At 48.4% G+C, this 16712-nt stretch overlaps 1 protein-coding gene across 1 annotated transcript in view; it reads right to left on the bottom strand.

Annotated features, from left to right (window-relative positions):
- Nucleotides 1–99: 99 nt before the first annotated feature.
- LARP1 (La ribonucleoprotein 1, translational regulator) overlaps nucleotides 100–16712 on the bottom strand; it is a 56875-nt gene continuing 40262 nt past the window's right edge. Inside the window, exons 9-19 of the mRNA XM_061189908.1 lie at nucleotides 15669–15843; nucleotides 15397–15566; nucleotides 12815–13207; nucleotides 11890–12013; nucleotides 11562–11767; nucleotides 10993–11099; nucleotides 9981–10132; nucleotides 7316–7460; nucleotides 5539–5648; nucleotides 5235–5362; nucleotides 100–3718 (exon numbers count right to left, since the gene is read on the bottom strand). Coding sequence (XP_061045891.1) covers nucleotides 3509–3718; nucleotides 5235–5362; nucleotides 5539–5648; nucleotides 7316–7460; nucleotides 9981–10132; nucleotides 10993–11099; nucleotides 11562–11767; nucleotides 11890–12013; nucleotides 12815–13207; nucleotides 15397–15566; nucleotides 15669–15843 — 1920 coding nt within the window. The 3' untranslated portion in view covers nucleotides 100–3508. The remainder of the gene's footprint in view (nucleotides 3719–5234; nucleotides 5363–5538; nucleotides 5649–7315; nucleotides 7461–9980; nucleotides 10133–10992; nucleotides 11100–11561; nucleotides 11768–11889; nucleotides 12014–12814; nucleotides 13208–15396; nucleotides 15567–15668; nucleotides 15844–16712) is intronic.

The following is a 16712-nucleotide window of genomic DNA, read 5'->3' as shown; positions in this document are numbered from 1 at the left end:
GGATCTGCGGTCGGAAGGCGAGCCAGGCTCCACCCCACACCCCCAACAGCTGCACCCCTCATGGGAGACCAGCCAGGCTTTTGCCTTTTCAAGTTTTTATTTTTATACATTTTTTTGTATTAAAAAGAAAAGCATAATTACCACAAATTACAAACGACTAAAGCAGGACTAGAATAATGAATGAATCACTTCAGCCTGGAAAGCAGATACTCTCAATAATATTAATGTTATAATACAAGCTCATTCAAGTATTTTACATTTTTTTGTCCTTTTAAGTGTGATATCCTAGCACATGGTAAAGATAACGTACTATGAGCATAAGGTGGAACCTTCTCCGCAAAGCCGGTGACGAGTTTTCCTCTCCAGTCAGAAATGGGCTGTACGTTCTGATCTTCTCTGCCTCTGCTATCGACACGGCTGAAGGAGAGGGTGGGGCTGGGGCACATCCAGGGCCCCGTGCACACAGGAGAGACTCTGGGGCCCCGCTCAGGAGGGCACCAGGTGATCCAGACCGCTCTACCCAGGCTTTTGGCAAAAAACCACCCCACCCTCCCTAGCTAGTCGTCCTTCTTGCCCCTCCTCCCCACTGCCAGGGCTTTCTGAGCAACTTTCTTTTTTAAAATCAATCATCAGGAAAGGGAAAAAAAGAGCTACAATAGAACAAAACAAAAACATAACAACTTTGACATGGGGGCTCTGCACCTGGATCTGAGCCCAAGGGGTCCAGGCTGGGGCAGGGTCGGGCAGCCCCTCTCTACTGGTAGTGCCTTTACTCCCAGATTCAGGAGAGCACGAGAGAAACCTGCCCCTTAGCAGGGCCGAGGTACACAGACCTTCTGATGTTTGATGCCCAAAGGTTGTGTTGGCATGGACCAATCTTGGAAGGGTACAGGATGAACAGAAGGATTTGGGCAGGCTGTTGCTTTGTGTCTCCGATCTTGGATCCCCATGGAGGATGGTGCTTGTCACAGATACATCGGTCCTAAATTCAAGTGTCTTCAGAAAGTGAAGATGTAAACTACTCTTTGCAACATTAACTCCGAACATGTTACAAAAAAAAAAAAAAAGAAAGAAAGAAAAAAAGGAAGAAAAAAAGCCCCACCAACCCCAGCCTGTGTTGAGATGACGTCCTCACCTCCCCACCCAAAAGGGGCTTCCTCTTTGTGGGGTGTCTGTGGGGAGGATCAGGGAGAGGATGGCAGCCCCCTGGCCTGGGAGTAAACTCTAGATAAGAACAGCTTTTCCCCACACTCCCAAGGCTTCCTTGTGCCCCCAAACCCAGCAGAGGACAAACACTGAGGTTTCTGTGGTGCTGGATACAGTACAGGGCTGAGCAACCCAAAGGAAAGAAAGAGGCAATGAAGGGAAGGAGGAGGGCGTCCGGTGTCTGGCACATTGGGGGGCGGGCACCAGATTGGGCAGGGGGGGCCTCAAACCCCACTGTCAGAGCAGAGACCAGACACTCATCCTTGGCTTTCGAGACAACCGGCTCACAGGAACTAAGGTGGGCTTCCCCATACTAACTGCTGGGAGGGCAGAGATGGGGGAGGGCACCGGCCAAAGCAATGAGGTGCCCAAGACAGAGGGCAAGCCCTAGCCAGCCTGAGATACTGTCTCCGACTCCCAACTTTAGGGCCCGACAGAGGAAGCAGTTGAAAAGGGCCAAGAGGCGTGAGCACATGACCACCACCACCCTGTGGTGAGCGTGCTGTCACACCCACACGCAGCCCCGTTTGTGAGGGTCAGTTCTGGGTCACCCTCCCTAGCTCTGGATGCCAGGAGACTCCAGCCATTCCACTGTCATTCACAGCCCAAGTCAAGCAGTCAGTGGCTGGAGAAGTCAGGTATACTCTATGTCCACATATACCTTCCTGCCACAGGGCTTCTCCAACTGGCAGGATTCCCCCCACCCTCAAAGCCTCCTCAATCTCTCGTTCCCAGGCGGGATCAACTGGAGGGTGGGCAGAGATGGCTTGCAGAGGGGGGACGCAAGATGGGGATACCCACCCGGCCCAAGGGAGGAGAATGGCATCTCTCTCCACCTTTTAAGAGACAAAGCCTCCTTGAGGTCTCAGAGATCTATCAAGGGAACGCAAGAAAAGTTTCCAAGCCTCAGCTGCCAAGTGTTCACCTTTCCCCTCTGTGGTGGGGGAGACAGTCAAACTGAGGACAAGTGTGTCCCAGATCCAGGCCAATGCTGTCCTCCAACAGTCTGAAGCAAAATTGGCCTTGGCTTTCCAAGGGTAGGATGAAGAGTGTCACGGCAGGACGGGCCCTGGCGTGAGGCAACAGCAAGCAGAGCAAGGACACGACAGTGGCAGCAGTGTACAGACACGGGACGTCAGCTTCAAATGATGCAACAGCGGAGATATTTTGGGCACGGCTCCGATCTGAGCCGCCCCCAACTCTCTTGCCTACAGGCAGGAGGCACTGTACATGCAACTCAATCCAGAGACAGATTCTAGTCAATCCAGCCCAGGCACATCCAGAGAAGGTGGGAGCTCTTCGAGTTGACTCCACCGAGGAAAACAGGCATTTGGGTATTTCAGATTCCCACTCCACAATAAGGCAACTTTTAAAAAAATACTATTTCCAAGAACAAAACAAGAAAATTCCAAGGGTAGGGGAAAGACATCACTTTCTGTGGATTAGGTGGGGGTTTTCTGATGGTTTTTTTTGGTCTTTTATGGTCGATTTTGTCTTTTTTTTTTTCTTTTTTCTTTTCCATTTTCCCAAGGATGGAAAGGTCAGAGAAAAATAAAATAAATCATCTTTCAATAGTCTCTTCTGGTATGAGCAGCGTCTCTCTGGGCTGGGGAGTAAGGGGCATGGGGGGAGGGGAGTGGAGAGAGGCCGAAACCTTCCCCACCCCCACTTCTAGATCCTTTGGTTTCCTTCTCCCGGAAGATGGCAGGAGGGCGTGGTAGGGAGAGCAGGGAGAGAACAAGGTGATGGCAAGCCCCAGATGATCAAGGGGCTGGTGCTCGTGGGGCCCAGGGACGCTGCCAGAGCCTTCTGTGAAACAGTGCTGGGCAATGGGGCCCACAGGGCCTTTCTGTGGGCTGCATAGTTGGCTGGAGGGGGAGCAGGAGGCAGCTGTGGATGGGGACCAGGTTTGCGGCCTACCAGCCGCGGGCAGGGCTGCAGAGTGATTTTGGTAATCCAGACAAACTATCAATAATTTAAAACTTGATATATATATATATATATATATATATATATAAAAAAAATTTCCCCCCTTACCCTCCCCCCCCACCCCTCAGAAGAAACTAGGATGTGAAGAAGAGCCATGGAGAGAGAAGAGGGAGGGGGTGTGTGGAGGCTCCTGCCCAGGGGCGCCTCTGAGAGCCCAAATGGTGTACACACTGCTACTCAGCACGAAGGCCCATCCTACTGACTACAGGCCTGTCCCTTCTCTGTCCCCTCTCCTGGGACTGGGCACCCCCACAGACTCTCACCTACCCCCTCCATCCCTTCTCCCCACAAAACCCCAGGGCTGAAGGGTTTTTCACTTTCCCAAAGTCTGTGTGTCCGAGTGCTGGCTTGTCCATTTAGCGTCTTCTCGGATGGGCTGGCCAGTAGCTGGTGTGGGGGGTTGGCTGACCACGGCGGAGGGCCTGCCAGAAGACTGGGAGGGGCACCGCCTCCTGCCCTCGCCGCTGCCACCTCCTGCTGCCACTGGGTGTCGCTTGTGGTTGCCCTCCTCACCCATGGGGGGCTGCAACAGAGGAGGGAGTCAGAGGTGATGAGGCAGCACTACCCACACCCCCTTCCTTGCCAGAGCCGTCTAGAGACCCCGCAACTTCCTACCTCCCAGTGTAGATGATGAAGAGGTTCATAACCCTAAAAACTCGTCACCCGTTTTATTAAGCACATCTCCATGCCAAGAGGCCAAGCCTTGTGCTGGTTTATGCACATTCACTCCTGTGGTCTACACCACCCTTTGATGTAGACATGACCATCTGATTTCACAGATGAGGACAGCGAAGCATAGAAAACTAATTTGCCAAGGGTCCCAGAGCTTTTAACTGGTAAAGACAAAATCTGGACCAGGCCCATCTACCTCTGAAGCCCAGGCCTTTATCCATACAAGTTTCTGCTCCCCTTCTGAGAAGAGGTCACTGCTCAGGAGATGGTACATGGAACGTGGCATGCAGTATGCTGCAATGCCTCCGCTCAGAAGGCCCAGATGCTCCTGGGGACTGCCTCACGCCCCGCAAGGCCCTAAAAAGGACACTGATCTTAAGAGTCAGACCGGGATCCAGTCTAGCCTCACCACTGCCAAAGGTCCTGTAACCCCGAGGACACTTCCTTCCCTTTCTGGGTGCCAAGGGTGGAGCCCTTCTTGCTCTACTCCCAACAGGTCTCCCCATTCTCTGCACATGTACTCCCCACTCCAGGCCCAGAAAGGAGGAAGACCTTAAGGATGGAAGACAATGGACTCATCTTTTTGTCAGGACACCTGAGCAGCGCTGCCACTATCTCACTGGCTAGCCATGGGCTCCAGTTCACCCACTGCTATAGTGATGATAACAGTAACCCTGCTTGCTTCATATTATAAAGGTTAAATGAGGTCAGTGTAAGTGCCTAGCACAATCAGTGTCAATTTTTAAATAAATGTGAGGACTATTATTTACTTCTATTTGCCCTTTTGCTAAAAGGTTTCAAGGCAATAAGATGACTGGCATATCCCTACTACATTATAAACTTTCTGAAGGAAAAAGAGTTTTACTTATCTCCGGAGTCCCTGAAGCACCTAGCACAGAAGAGGAACCAGTAGTAATAACTTTGACCCACCACTGGATGTCACTGTTGAGTCACTGCTCCAAGAAGATGAAGTGGGTGGAGCAGGGAAGAATCGGACATATTTTATAAACTTCTGGGGTTAGAACTGACCTCTCCCAGAAAGGCATTTACCTTGGGTACTCATCCTGATCACCTCTAACTAGGGCACAGCAGCAAGGAGGGTTAGAGATAACAGGGAAAGAGCATTATGACGGTTTAGCCACATCCACCATGGGAAAGGGAGGAAGGAGCAACCATACACCCTCCAATTAGCCTTCACTGCCCAACTTCTCACACCCTGTTTAACAAAGAAACTAAGGCCCAAATGGGGGCAGGAAGGGTCCCTGAGCTAGTGGCACAGCTGGGATCAAAATCCAGGTATCCTGATGTCTGGTCCAGTTTTCTTTCTAGGACAATCAGGGTGGGAAAGACGAGAGACATCCACTCACATCCACTCGGAAGTCTTCAAGACGTCGGAATTTGCCGAGGTATTCTTGAAGTTTGGGGTCAATGTCCAAATTTTTGGCTTTGGAATATTTCAAGAAGGCCCAGAACTTCTCCAGCCCATACAGCTGACCTGCAGGGAAAGAGGAGAAAGAGGTAGAGAGAGACTTGGCTGCTAAGAAGTTGAGAATAGAGAGGCTCAGGAGAGGGAGGTATGACATGATACAGACAAGCCCAGGCAGAGCTAGGGCCCGAGAAGAGAAGACTGAGATGACCAGGGCTCACAGAGCCCCAACTCTTGACTCTTACCAGCTTCATAGTCCTTCACGGTTTCCTCCTGAAAGTCCTTAAATATGTCCAGCCTGAACTTCTTTTCCAGGCCATAACTGTAGTATCGAAAAAGGCACTCCAAACCATATCTGTAGAAGAACACAAGCCAGTGAAATTGGGACAGTTTCTTTATCTGTAAAACAGGAAATGCACCTGGATGATAGATGAACTATGAAACAGTTTAAACACATGGATTATTGAGGAAATGGTAAGCATACTTTGAGAAGGCTAACATTTAATGCTAGTCTAAATGAGTCCAGCATTAAATGTTTGCCAAGGGTCAGCAAACTGAGGCCGAATGAACGACAGTATCCTGCCCACACCCATTTGCCTATGAAGTATCACTGGTTGCTTTCTGCTACAAGAGCAGAGTAGTTGCAACAGAGACTTTATGTCCCACAAAGCCCAAGATATTTGTTGTCTGTCCCTTACGCAAAGTTTGTCAATCACTGGCATGAACTCTCTGCAAAGCCATTTGACCATGCCAATTAGTAGGTTTCTTCATTTACCTCAGAAATTTCAATTCTAGGAACATATACCAGGGAAATGACAAAAAATGTAGACTTAGATTGTATAGATGTACAAAATTGTTCATAGCAGCATTATTTTGAAAAATTTAAATGTCTTAGAGAAGCGATTAAGAAAAATCATGGTAACTTTGTACAACAGAATAATATTATCTATTAAAAATTATAATGTAAATATACACTCATGGATACTGAGAGATGTTTACAATATATTATAAAGTAGAAAAGACACGTTTCAAACTGTTATATGTAGAATGAACCCACTGTTGTAAATAAATATATAAAATTTATATCTACACATGCACACAAAGTCTGGAAGGGCACAGACTACATATATTAAATATATTGACACTGGTTATCTTTGGGAATTGGGAACTGGGATTTTCAAATGATCTTGTCTCATGTAACAACTTCTGTAAGAAGGCAAAAAGGTTAAGTATTTTAACAACATGGAAAAAAGCTCATGCTTATAAATGATAAATAAGATATAAAAAGGCACACCTTGCATGACCTAAATATATATAATATGGCAGAACATTAACACTGGTTGTCTCTGGACTGAAGGACATTTTCCCCCTGCTTCTTTAAACATTTCTGTCCTTTTCAAATTGCTTACAGAGAAAAGATTTTACTTGGGGAAAAAAGTGTCCCTTCAAAGTTTTTTGGTTTTTTTTTTTGAATAGCAAAATGTTGAAAGCAACCGAAGTATCTATTAATAGGAGACTAGTTAAATAAGTTATGGTACATCTATACAGTGTAAGACCATACAAGCTATAAAAAAGAACAAGAAAGCCATTTATATATGGATACAGAATGATCTCTAAAATACAGCCTTAAGTAAAAAAGCAAGGTGCAAAATAATATCTAATAGAGGCCATCTCTTGTGTAAACAAAAGGGGTGTGTGGGGAGACTACATAGGTCTGTTCTTGCTTACATAAGCAAAGTATTTTTAGAAAGGACTCACAAGAGTCTAACAATACTGGCTGCCTGTGGGGAAAGGAACTAGACGGTTGTAAAACTAGGATAAGGAGACTCCTCACTCGCTATATAACCTTCCGACTTCTTTGAATTTTGAATATATTACTCATTCAAACTAATAATTTTTTTACGAAGTACATGAAATATATACACAATAGATTTCCAATTACAGTTCTGGAAGTAGACCCAACAGAGAACCTTCACCACGCCCCCAAGCCCCAGCCAGAGCCTTCACCTCAATCCCACTCACCTGTAGCCTTCTTTGGCATCCTCCAGAGCCAGCTGCTTGAACTCCTCATACATCTTTTTGTTGAAGTGATCTCGGAGGAAGAAGGACCAGAAGCGGAAGAGAGTGTTCATCTCCTGAGACTGGCCAATGCCCAAGCGTTTCCGCTCTGATTGGGGAGGAAGGAGGAAAGATGTGTTTTGGAGCCAGGCTGCCTGTGCTTCAGGGGACAAATGACCCTGGGGCTCAAAGACATCAGTCTTTTCTCCTCCCAATTCCCTGCCTCATCACCTGCCCCCTTAAGTCTTTGGGGAAGTGTTTATTGAGGACTAACTGCCCTGCGTCAGGCTCTGCTGCTGGGCACTGGGCCTGAGCACCCAAGGAAGTAGGTGGCATCAGCTTCTGAACCAGGTCATCCTGGTCTAGCTCTCCACCTCAAACGTTACTGCTCTCAGTGTAGTTATAACAAGGAAAAGCATGAACAAATAATTTGTGCACTGCAACAAATTATATTCTTCACTATATCATAAGTACCGATTATTTCAGCAGTCCTACAATACTAACGAGTAAAAATGGTACCATTAAAAAATATATGTAGGGCTTCCCTGGTGGCGCAGTGGTTGAGAATCTGCCTGCCAATGCAGGGGACACGGGTTCGAGCCCTGGTCTGGGAAGATCCCACATGCCGCGGAGCAACTAGGCCCGTGAGCCACAACTACTGAGCCTGCGCGTCTGGAGCCTGTGCCCCGCAATGAGAGAGGCCGCGACAGTGAAAGGCCCGTGCACCACAATGAAGAGTGGCCCCCGCTTGCCGCAACTAGAGAAAGCCCTCGCACAGAAACGAAGACCCAACACAGCCAAAAATAAATAAATAAATTTTTTTTTTTTTTAAAGTCTAAAAATTAAGAACCTTTTGCTCTTAAAAGGACATGATCAACAAGGTGAAAAGACAACCCACAGAATGGGAAAAACTATTCGCAAATTATGTTATCTGATAAGGGGCTTGTACTTAGAATATATAAAGAATCATTACAACTTAATAATAAAGACAAACAATCCAGTTAAAAAGTAGACAAAGGATCTGAATAGACATTTCTCCAAAGAAGACATTTCTTACAAATGGCCAATAAGCACATGAAAAAATGCTCAACATTATTAGCTATCAAAACCGTATCAAATCAAATCAAATCAAAACCATAAAAAGATATCACCGCATACCCACTAGGATGGCTATACTCAAAAAGATAGACTATAACAAGTTTTGGGAGGATGTGGAAAAATCAGAACCCTCACACACTGCTGTTAAGAATATAAAATAGTGCTGCCACTTTGGAAATCAGTCTTGCAGTTCCTCAAAATGTTACACAGAGTTACACTATGGTATGACCCAGGAATCCCACCTCTTCCACTCAAGATAAATGAAAGCCTATGTCCACACAAAAACGTGTACAGGAATGTTCAAAGCAGCATTACTCATGACAGACAAAAAGCAGAAACCCAAAATGTCCATTGACTGATGAATGGATAAACAAAATGTGGTATATCCACAGTGGAATGTTGTTTGATAATAAAAAGGAATGAAGTACTGATACATGATACAACATATAATGAACCTTGAAATTATTATGCTAAGGGAAAGAAGCCAGTCACAAAGGACTACATATTGTATGATTCCAGGTATATGAAAAGTCCAGAACAGGCAAATCCATAAAGACAGAGAGCAGAGCAGAGTGGTGGTTGCATAGGCCAGGGAGGAGTTGGGGAGGTGGGGGGATGGGGAGTGACTAGTAAGGGGCACAGGGTTTACTTCTAAGGTAATGAAAATGTTCTAAAATGGATTCTAGTGATGGATGCACAACTCCTAAATATACTAAAAGCCACTGACTGCACTGTACACTTTAAATGGATGAACTGTATGGTATGTAAATTGTTATCTCCATAAATTACACACAGACACTGACACACACACACGCACACATGAAGAGGGAAGTAAGGTAGATGAACCAAGCATTTAGCAGCCTTGTTTTGCTGAATAAAAGGCAGTTGAGTGACTTAATAACTCTAAGTGAGCATTAAGATCGACTCTGAGCATCTTTAGAAACAACCTGACAGAAACCTACAGTTAAAAGCTATCTCCTCTGTGATAAAAGGTAACATGTGAGAGCGTCTAGAGAGGATCTCTCCTTGCAGTCTCATCGAGAGCAGGGGTCAGCCATCTCTTTTTCTGTGAGAGGCTGGAGAGTAAGTATTTTAGGCTTTGCAGGTCACATATGGTCTCTGTCATAAATTCTCTCCCTCCCCACCCCACAAGCACTCAAAAATGTAAAAAACTGTTCTCAGCTCCAGGGCCGTACAAAGATAGGCTGCTGGCTGGATTTGGTCCACAGGCCGTCACTGTTCTAGAGAATATATGCTGTCTCATGCACACCCTTTTGTGACACTGGTGGTCTTGCCAGACACAGGAAAATTCCTGATATTTTTTATATCAATAGAGAAAGATCAAGGAACAGGAATGTTCTAAGCACCAGATTCTTTTTTGCCTCCTGTATTCCAAAACTACTTGGCTATTATGTCATGTCACTTCTTGCTCTGAGGTTAGAGAAAATAGTCACCTGCTCCACCAGCCCTTACACTGGATCTAAGTAGTGGTCCAGGAAGCTCAGCCCTCTCCCTCTGTGCTTCTTCTTACCGTTAAGGCAGCGCCTACGATACTTGTGGTAGACGTGTTGTGTGAAGCCGTTTTCCTTGAGCAGCTCGTGGGAAGGATGCTGGAACTTGGGCAGAGATTGAGGGGTACAGCCATAGCTGCCAACCGCAGGCGTGCCTTCTGAGGGGCTGGAGCTATAGAGACCATGAAACAGAGAGTGTCACCAGGTTCCTCAGAGCTGCCAGCCATCAAATAGGAGGGGCCTCTCTGGTCTCTTCCAGCAGCCAAGATCCAGCCTCTCACGGTGCAACAAACAAAGAGGCCCAGGTACTGTGCTAGGCCCGTAACTTATTATAGCCATGGGTCTCATTCTTTGTACCAACCTTTGGATGCTTTTCTAACAAAGAGGTCACTGGGGCTCACAGAGACTGGGAGTCTTGCCCTGGGTCACAGAGCTAATATTTAACTTCCCAGATCTGTACAATGCCCAAACCTGAGCTTTTAGCCATTTACTTATCCCGTGTTAACATTTAACTTTCCTTAATGAGCTGTAATGGGTTAACCCAAACATATTTTTCTTAAAACCATGCCTATCTTTGTAGGGAATAGACCGCATAGGTCAGTGGCTCCCAAATCTTGCTTTGGAACTGAGAACACGGGTAGTTTTCCTGAGAAAAAATAAAAAGGAATCTGGGCCCCACTCCCTGAAGCTCAGTCAGGAGATCTAGGGTGGGGTCCAGGAATCTGTATCTTTATTCAACTCCCTAGCTATCTTGAGGGAGGCAGCAGACACCCACTTTTGAAATCAACTGAGCTATCCTCTTGAGAGAATGCCACGTGGCCGCCACACCTCAGAAGGCAGCCTTCCTCTTCCTGGGATCTGGATTAAGCTCTCTAGACTACTCCTGTTTTTTTGGATTTGGATGAGGGCCCCTTCCTTAAGTTTTCTTTAATTTGCAGACCAAAGAGGTTCTCTCTTCTTGGTCCCATCAATGTCATGGCTCTGCTGCCTGCCCTGCAGTCAGCCTGACCTCCCCTCCCCACTGTCCCATACCTGATGGAAGCAGTCCGGGGCCTGTGCTCGCGGGAATCCATCACCCAGCCCACGTGACTCTCCAAGGGTGGGTTCGAGCTGTGTCTGGTCTTCCTTTTCCGAGGCATCTGCAAAGGTCAGTCCGGGACTTGTTACTAATTGTACTCATCCAACTCTGAGGAGCATCAAGCATTTGTAGGACTAAGATTCCCTCCTAGGTGTGAATTATCTCACAATTTATAAAGCATTTTCATGTCTATTTTCACACAATGTCCACAGCTGTAAGCTAGGAGCTGACACGCCTATGTCACAGGTGAGGAGATCGAGGCTTGCTGATGACATGATCTGCTCAAGGACCCACACCTGGTCAGTCCTCCTTAGGCCTTACCATGGCTACAGGCGGCCACCACTCCCACGCCCAGTCCATCTTGCAGATGTGTCACTCAATCCTGGTGGGCCCACCAGCCTAAGAATACGGAGCAGGTGGGGGACGTGGCACTTGCTTGGCTCAAGGCAAGAGAGAGAAGCAGAGCCCTGGAATGCAGTGCAGTGAGCCCAAGACTCTTAGCAGCTCAGCAGGAACGCCTCACCTTAGCATCTAGCGTCCGACCTTCCTTCACCACTGGATAAAACCGTGACGTCTGGCTTGAGTCTTTGAGCTGCGGTGTCCGGGGAGTGCGAGGGGTCCTGGCGTTGCGATAGTTTGGCGACTCTGGGACAGTGGTTGGTAGAGAGCGGGCAATGGTGGAGGGCTCGGGGGCACCGAACAGCTTGTTGGCCAGGGCGTCAGTGGGAACTGCAGAGGCAGAGCGGGGACAGTAAGCAGAGGTAGGCCTGTGAATGCCTGTCCCTGCAGGGCCCCGTCGGACGGCTCCAGACCCTCCCACCCAGGCCAGGGTCGCAGGTGTCACCTCTCACCTTGCTGGAAGCGAGGTGGTCCAGGAGGGACCTCTTGGTTGGGATCCACAGGGGGCTCAGGGGTTAGTGTGTCAAACTGCTCCCGACTGATCATGTTGACTTTCTTGAAGTTCTCGACTTCTTGCTGCAGAGGATATGAGATGGGGGTGGGGGTGGGGGTGGGGGGGGAAGATGCTGGTAAGAAGACTGCCCTAGCCTGTTTAGGGAGCAAGACATGCAGGAAGCTGAAGAGGGCAGCTCCCACGACCACATACATGGAATTCTGGTCCCCAGGCTCTCAGCTGCCCCATCACTATGCCTCAACCCCAGGTACCCAGGCATGAGTGTGCTAACCCAGAATGGGGGAGTACTTGCCCAGCCCTCTCTGCAGCAGCACTGAGGTCAGGACTCTGGCTCCCCAGGAACGTGCTGTAGACTCCCCCACCCCGATTCTCTTCCTGCAATTCTCTCATCTCCACCAAACACACTACTACTCACAACAGAGGCTCACCAAAGGCCAACCGACCACCACACATACCCACTCTGTAAACACCTACTACACCAGTTTTGACTGTTTCCAGGTAGCAGTGATTTTTAAAAAGACCTATCTTTCCTCCATATTTCACACTCAAAGCAAGTTCCTCAAAAGGCTTTTAAACTTTTATATATGCCTAAATATTTAAGAACAGAAATGACAATCCAATCCTTATTCCATGCCTCACACAAGTGTCTAGCCAACTTAAGACATTAACCATGGATGCTCAAGAAGCAGAATAACCACCTCTTACACTGGCACAGTCTACAGTGTTCACGTCGAGCAGCACCCCCTTTTGTTAGATGAGGATGCTGAGGCTCTGTGCCCAAGGTCACAGGGCTTGTCAGCCTTCCTCTTCCACACGCTACAGGCACCCCAGGCCCCACCACCACTGCTACGCACGAGACTCACCTTGATCTGGGAATACTCGGGTTCAAACTTCTCAGTCCACAGGTCCTGCTCGTAGTAGAAGAGCCCGTCGTTAATGACCTTGGCCAGCTCAGCGCTCATCTTGGCACGCGAGGTGTGGTTGCCTGTGCGGTCCCCCCCCGGGTGCCGGCGCATGTAAGGTGGTGTCTGGGTGACAATGAGGATCTTGTTGACATCCCGGTCATCAATCTCGTAGTCAGAGTCCTCATCAGACCAGGCGGTAAAGGTGTTCTTCCGCCCATCCATCTGCTCCATCTCCTCGTCAAACAGGAAATCCAGTTCCTCTTGCTCGTCTTGATCCTTGGACATCAGCTGCTGAGAGGGCAGCTGCTGAGGCAGAGTGGTCGGGTGGAGGAACCTGGGCTCCTCTGACTTCTAACATGGGGGCAGACCAAGGAGAAAGGGAATCACCAGGGAATCACCTTATACCAGGCTCTGTCGCTGTCCCCTGGGAGAAGCCCTGACCCCTCCACATGGGACTGTTACAACTGCGGCCCTGATAATGCCAGCAAGTCACAGCTGTCAGCCTCAGAGTCAGCCTCATGGAAAAAGGATGTCCCATACGAGTCCAGGTTTCTCCGCTCACAGCTCACATCACAGTCATTCATAAACACTGAGATAACAAGTTCCCTGCATGTAGGAACTGCACTCTCATTTACCTAAATATGTATCCTCCACAGCACCTGGCCTGAGAGAGGGTACAAGTTCAATAGGCTGATTCATCCATTTATCCATCCCCAACACCTCCCAATAAACTGGAAGCTTCATCAGGCAAGAACCACAGCTGCCTTGCCTTCCATTATATCCTCAGTACTTAGACTGGGATCTAGCAACAGCACATGTTCAACTACTTGATAAATGGGCAAGTACCCACTGGTACCAGGCCCTGCATGAAGACCCTAAAAGCAGAATAATGAACAAGACCAGGTCCTTGAATTTATGGAGTTCTCAGTTGAGTGGGAGAAAAAGTCAACCAACCAACCAACTGCAGTGTGTTACGGTAAGGACTGTAAGTAGGTCTTGTGGGAGTGCATAGGGAGAGCACTTAACCAACTGGGGGTGGGAGTGGGGACAGTCAGGGGAGGCTGCCCAGAAGAAGTGACCATGAAAGGACGCGCAGAAGTAAGCCAGATGACGGCAGGGACAAAGATGGTGAGAGGCAAAAAACAAAACAAACAAAAACACATCATGTCCCAAAGGCAAGAGAAAACAAGACTGCTTTCAGCCAAAGCAAAGTATTTCAGAGTGTTGATAGGCTGAATTTACCTGAAATTTTGGAGGTAAAGCATTTGTCTACCCCATAGTATATATCTAAATGTCAATTCCCTGCTGTGCAAAGAGCTTTCTGTATAAACTCTAACCCTATTCTCTTTTGGAAGGTTCACGATAGGTCAGGTGGGAGTAGGGGCTCTAATTCTGGAATGCGGGCTAAGCGTGGCTCCACCTTTCCAAAGCCTTTGCAATCTGCAGGACTGAACTGAACTCTGCCAGGTCCTTGTGCACTTACTACCCTCCCCTCATGACTCCAGCCTAACCTCTTGACACTTTCTGGAAGACTGCAGCCAGAACAGACTGGGAAGTCGGGATATAAACAGGAAGGGAGGACGAAGGAGTTGAGGGAGGTGGTCAAAATGGAAAAGGGAGCACAGAATTCCATAAATCCAAAGTCCAAGGTCACCTCTGAGGCCTCCTCACAAGCCCCAGACCAAGAAGGTCTCCAAAAAAGGGATGGCAATGGGCAGGTGAATGGAGCAAAAGTCTGCCCCTGGAAAAGGGGCAGTAATTTTAGTTTGAGATTGAAACACTTCTCTAACAGGGACTAAATGTGAGCTATTCATATACTGCTTTACTATTTCTAGAGCAGTCTAATCCCTCCTTACTTCCATCCGAAGACGGAGAAAATGAAGCCTTGAGATATTAAAGAAGCTTCCCAAGGTCACCAGCCAGCAATGACAGGAGACCTGTGTTCTAGTCTAGACTCTATCCAGACCGTGTGTCTGCTCCCTCTCCCTTCCCTCTTCAGAAGGTCTGAGGGGCTTATATATGGGACAGTGAGGACAAATTCAGGGGGAAGGCACTAAAAATGCAGCCCCAGGGATTTAGATGGGGCCAAAAGAACAGCCAAGGGACTTCCCTGGCAGCCCAGTGGTTAAGACTCCGCTTTGCCACTGCAGGGAGCATGTGTTCGATCCCTGGTCGGGGAACTAAGATCCCGCATGCCACATGGAGTGGCCAAAAACAAAAAGAACAGGCAAGTATTAAGAAACACTTAATACTTAATGAGACACTGCTGCCAGAGGCTGCATGATCTCCTCCTGTGAAAAATGCCATTCAGGATCTCACGGAGCTAAGGTTGCCCTGAGGGGTGATCGCCACTGGAAATGGACACAGGCCATATCAGCCTTCCTGCAGTCACTGGTGACCTCCAGCTCGCATTACAACCCTGAGCCACCCAGCTTGCCTGCCAGCCCCTACAAGCCCAGAGCTCTGTGCCTCTGCAACACCCCTCCCCACACTCCAGGCCAGGCCCCTAGAACCTAGGGTGGGTGGCAGGCCTCACCCACCTTGGGTCGTGCTGGGGAGGGCCGAGGTCTTTTCTTCACTTCAATCCAGTTCTCAGAATCCAGGTCAGGGAGGCTGGCAGACAGGCCCTTGGGCAGGGTCTTTAGGTTGCTGACCTCCTCTGTTTTAGTTGGCACTGGGGTGACAGCACGGGGAGAGCCAGGCGCCGACTCTAAAGGGTGGAAAGGGGAGATCCTCATCCCTCCAGCCCTCCTCCTGATGGCCAGAGGACAAGGGCAACAGGGAGGCATCCACATGCCAGCAGGGTACCGACCTGTCTCCTTCTGATAGTGCTGGCGGGGGACAAACTCTGGGCAGTTGAGAAGCTGGGAGAAATCAGTCTGGGAATAATCCACTATTGGGGGACCAGGAAGAGGCCATTTCTCTGGCTCCTCCCTCCGGCGGACTTTTTCATCAACGATCTCCACCACCTTGCTGTCCTTTAGGGCCTGCAGGGGAGAAAGAGGGAGAAGATGCAGAGGAAAGACATGGACAGACTGAGATCCTGGAAGCTGGTGGATGACTGAGCCCCATGAGCTCAGGGATAAGTTTAGTGCTGGCAGGAGTATAAGAAAACTGGTACCATCTTCCACGACCAGCGGACGAGTGAGATGTTCAAACTTGTAGGAGGGTACCAACATGAAAAACACACCTGCCCTTTGACCCTGCCATTCTACTTCCAGGAATCAGCCCCAGAGAAATACTTGCACAAACAGGTGACAACATGTATAAGATCTGGATACAAGGCCGTTCACAGCAACACTGTCTGTAAAAGGAAAAAACTGGAAACTACCTACGCTTGCCACCACATAAGCAATTTAAACCAATTATGGCACATCCATTCAATGGAACACCATTCAGGCTTAAAAATCAGCTTCAAATGTGCTGAGGTGGTAAGAGTCACAAAAAAGCAGGTGTAGGTCAGTGAGTTTAAGATCCCATTGGGGGACTTCCCTGGCGGTCCAGTGGTTAAGACTTCACCTTCCAGGGACTTCCCTGGTGGCGCTGTGGTAAGACTCCACGTTCCCAATGCAGGGGGCCCGGGTTCAATCCCTCGTCGGGGAACTAGATCCCACATGCATGTCGCAACTTAAAGAGTTCACATGCCGCAACCAAGGAGCCCGTCTGCCTCAACTAAGGAGCCTGCCTGCCGCAACTAAGACCCAGCGCCACCAAATAAATTAATTAAGTAAGTAAAACGAAAAAAAGACTTCGCCTTCCAATGCAGGGGGTGAGGGTTTGATCCTTGGTGGGGGAGCTAAGATCCCACATGCCTTGAGGACAAAAAACCAAAACATAAAACAGAAGCAGTACTGTA

This window comes from Eubalaena glacialis, chromosome 4 (assembly GCF_028564815.1).
Source record: "Eubalaena glacialis isolate mEubGla1 chromosome 4, mEubGla1.1.hap2.+ XY, whole genome shotgun sequence".
NCBI lineage: Eukaryota > Metazoa > Chordata > Mammalia > Artiodactyla > Balaenidae > Eubalaena > Eubalaena glacialis.
This window is presented reverse-complemented; position numbering and strand designations above follow the sequence as displayed.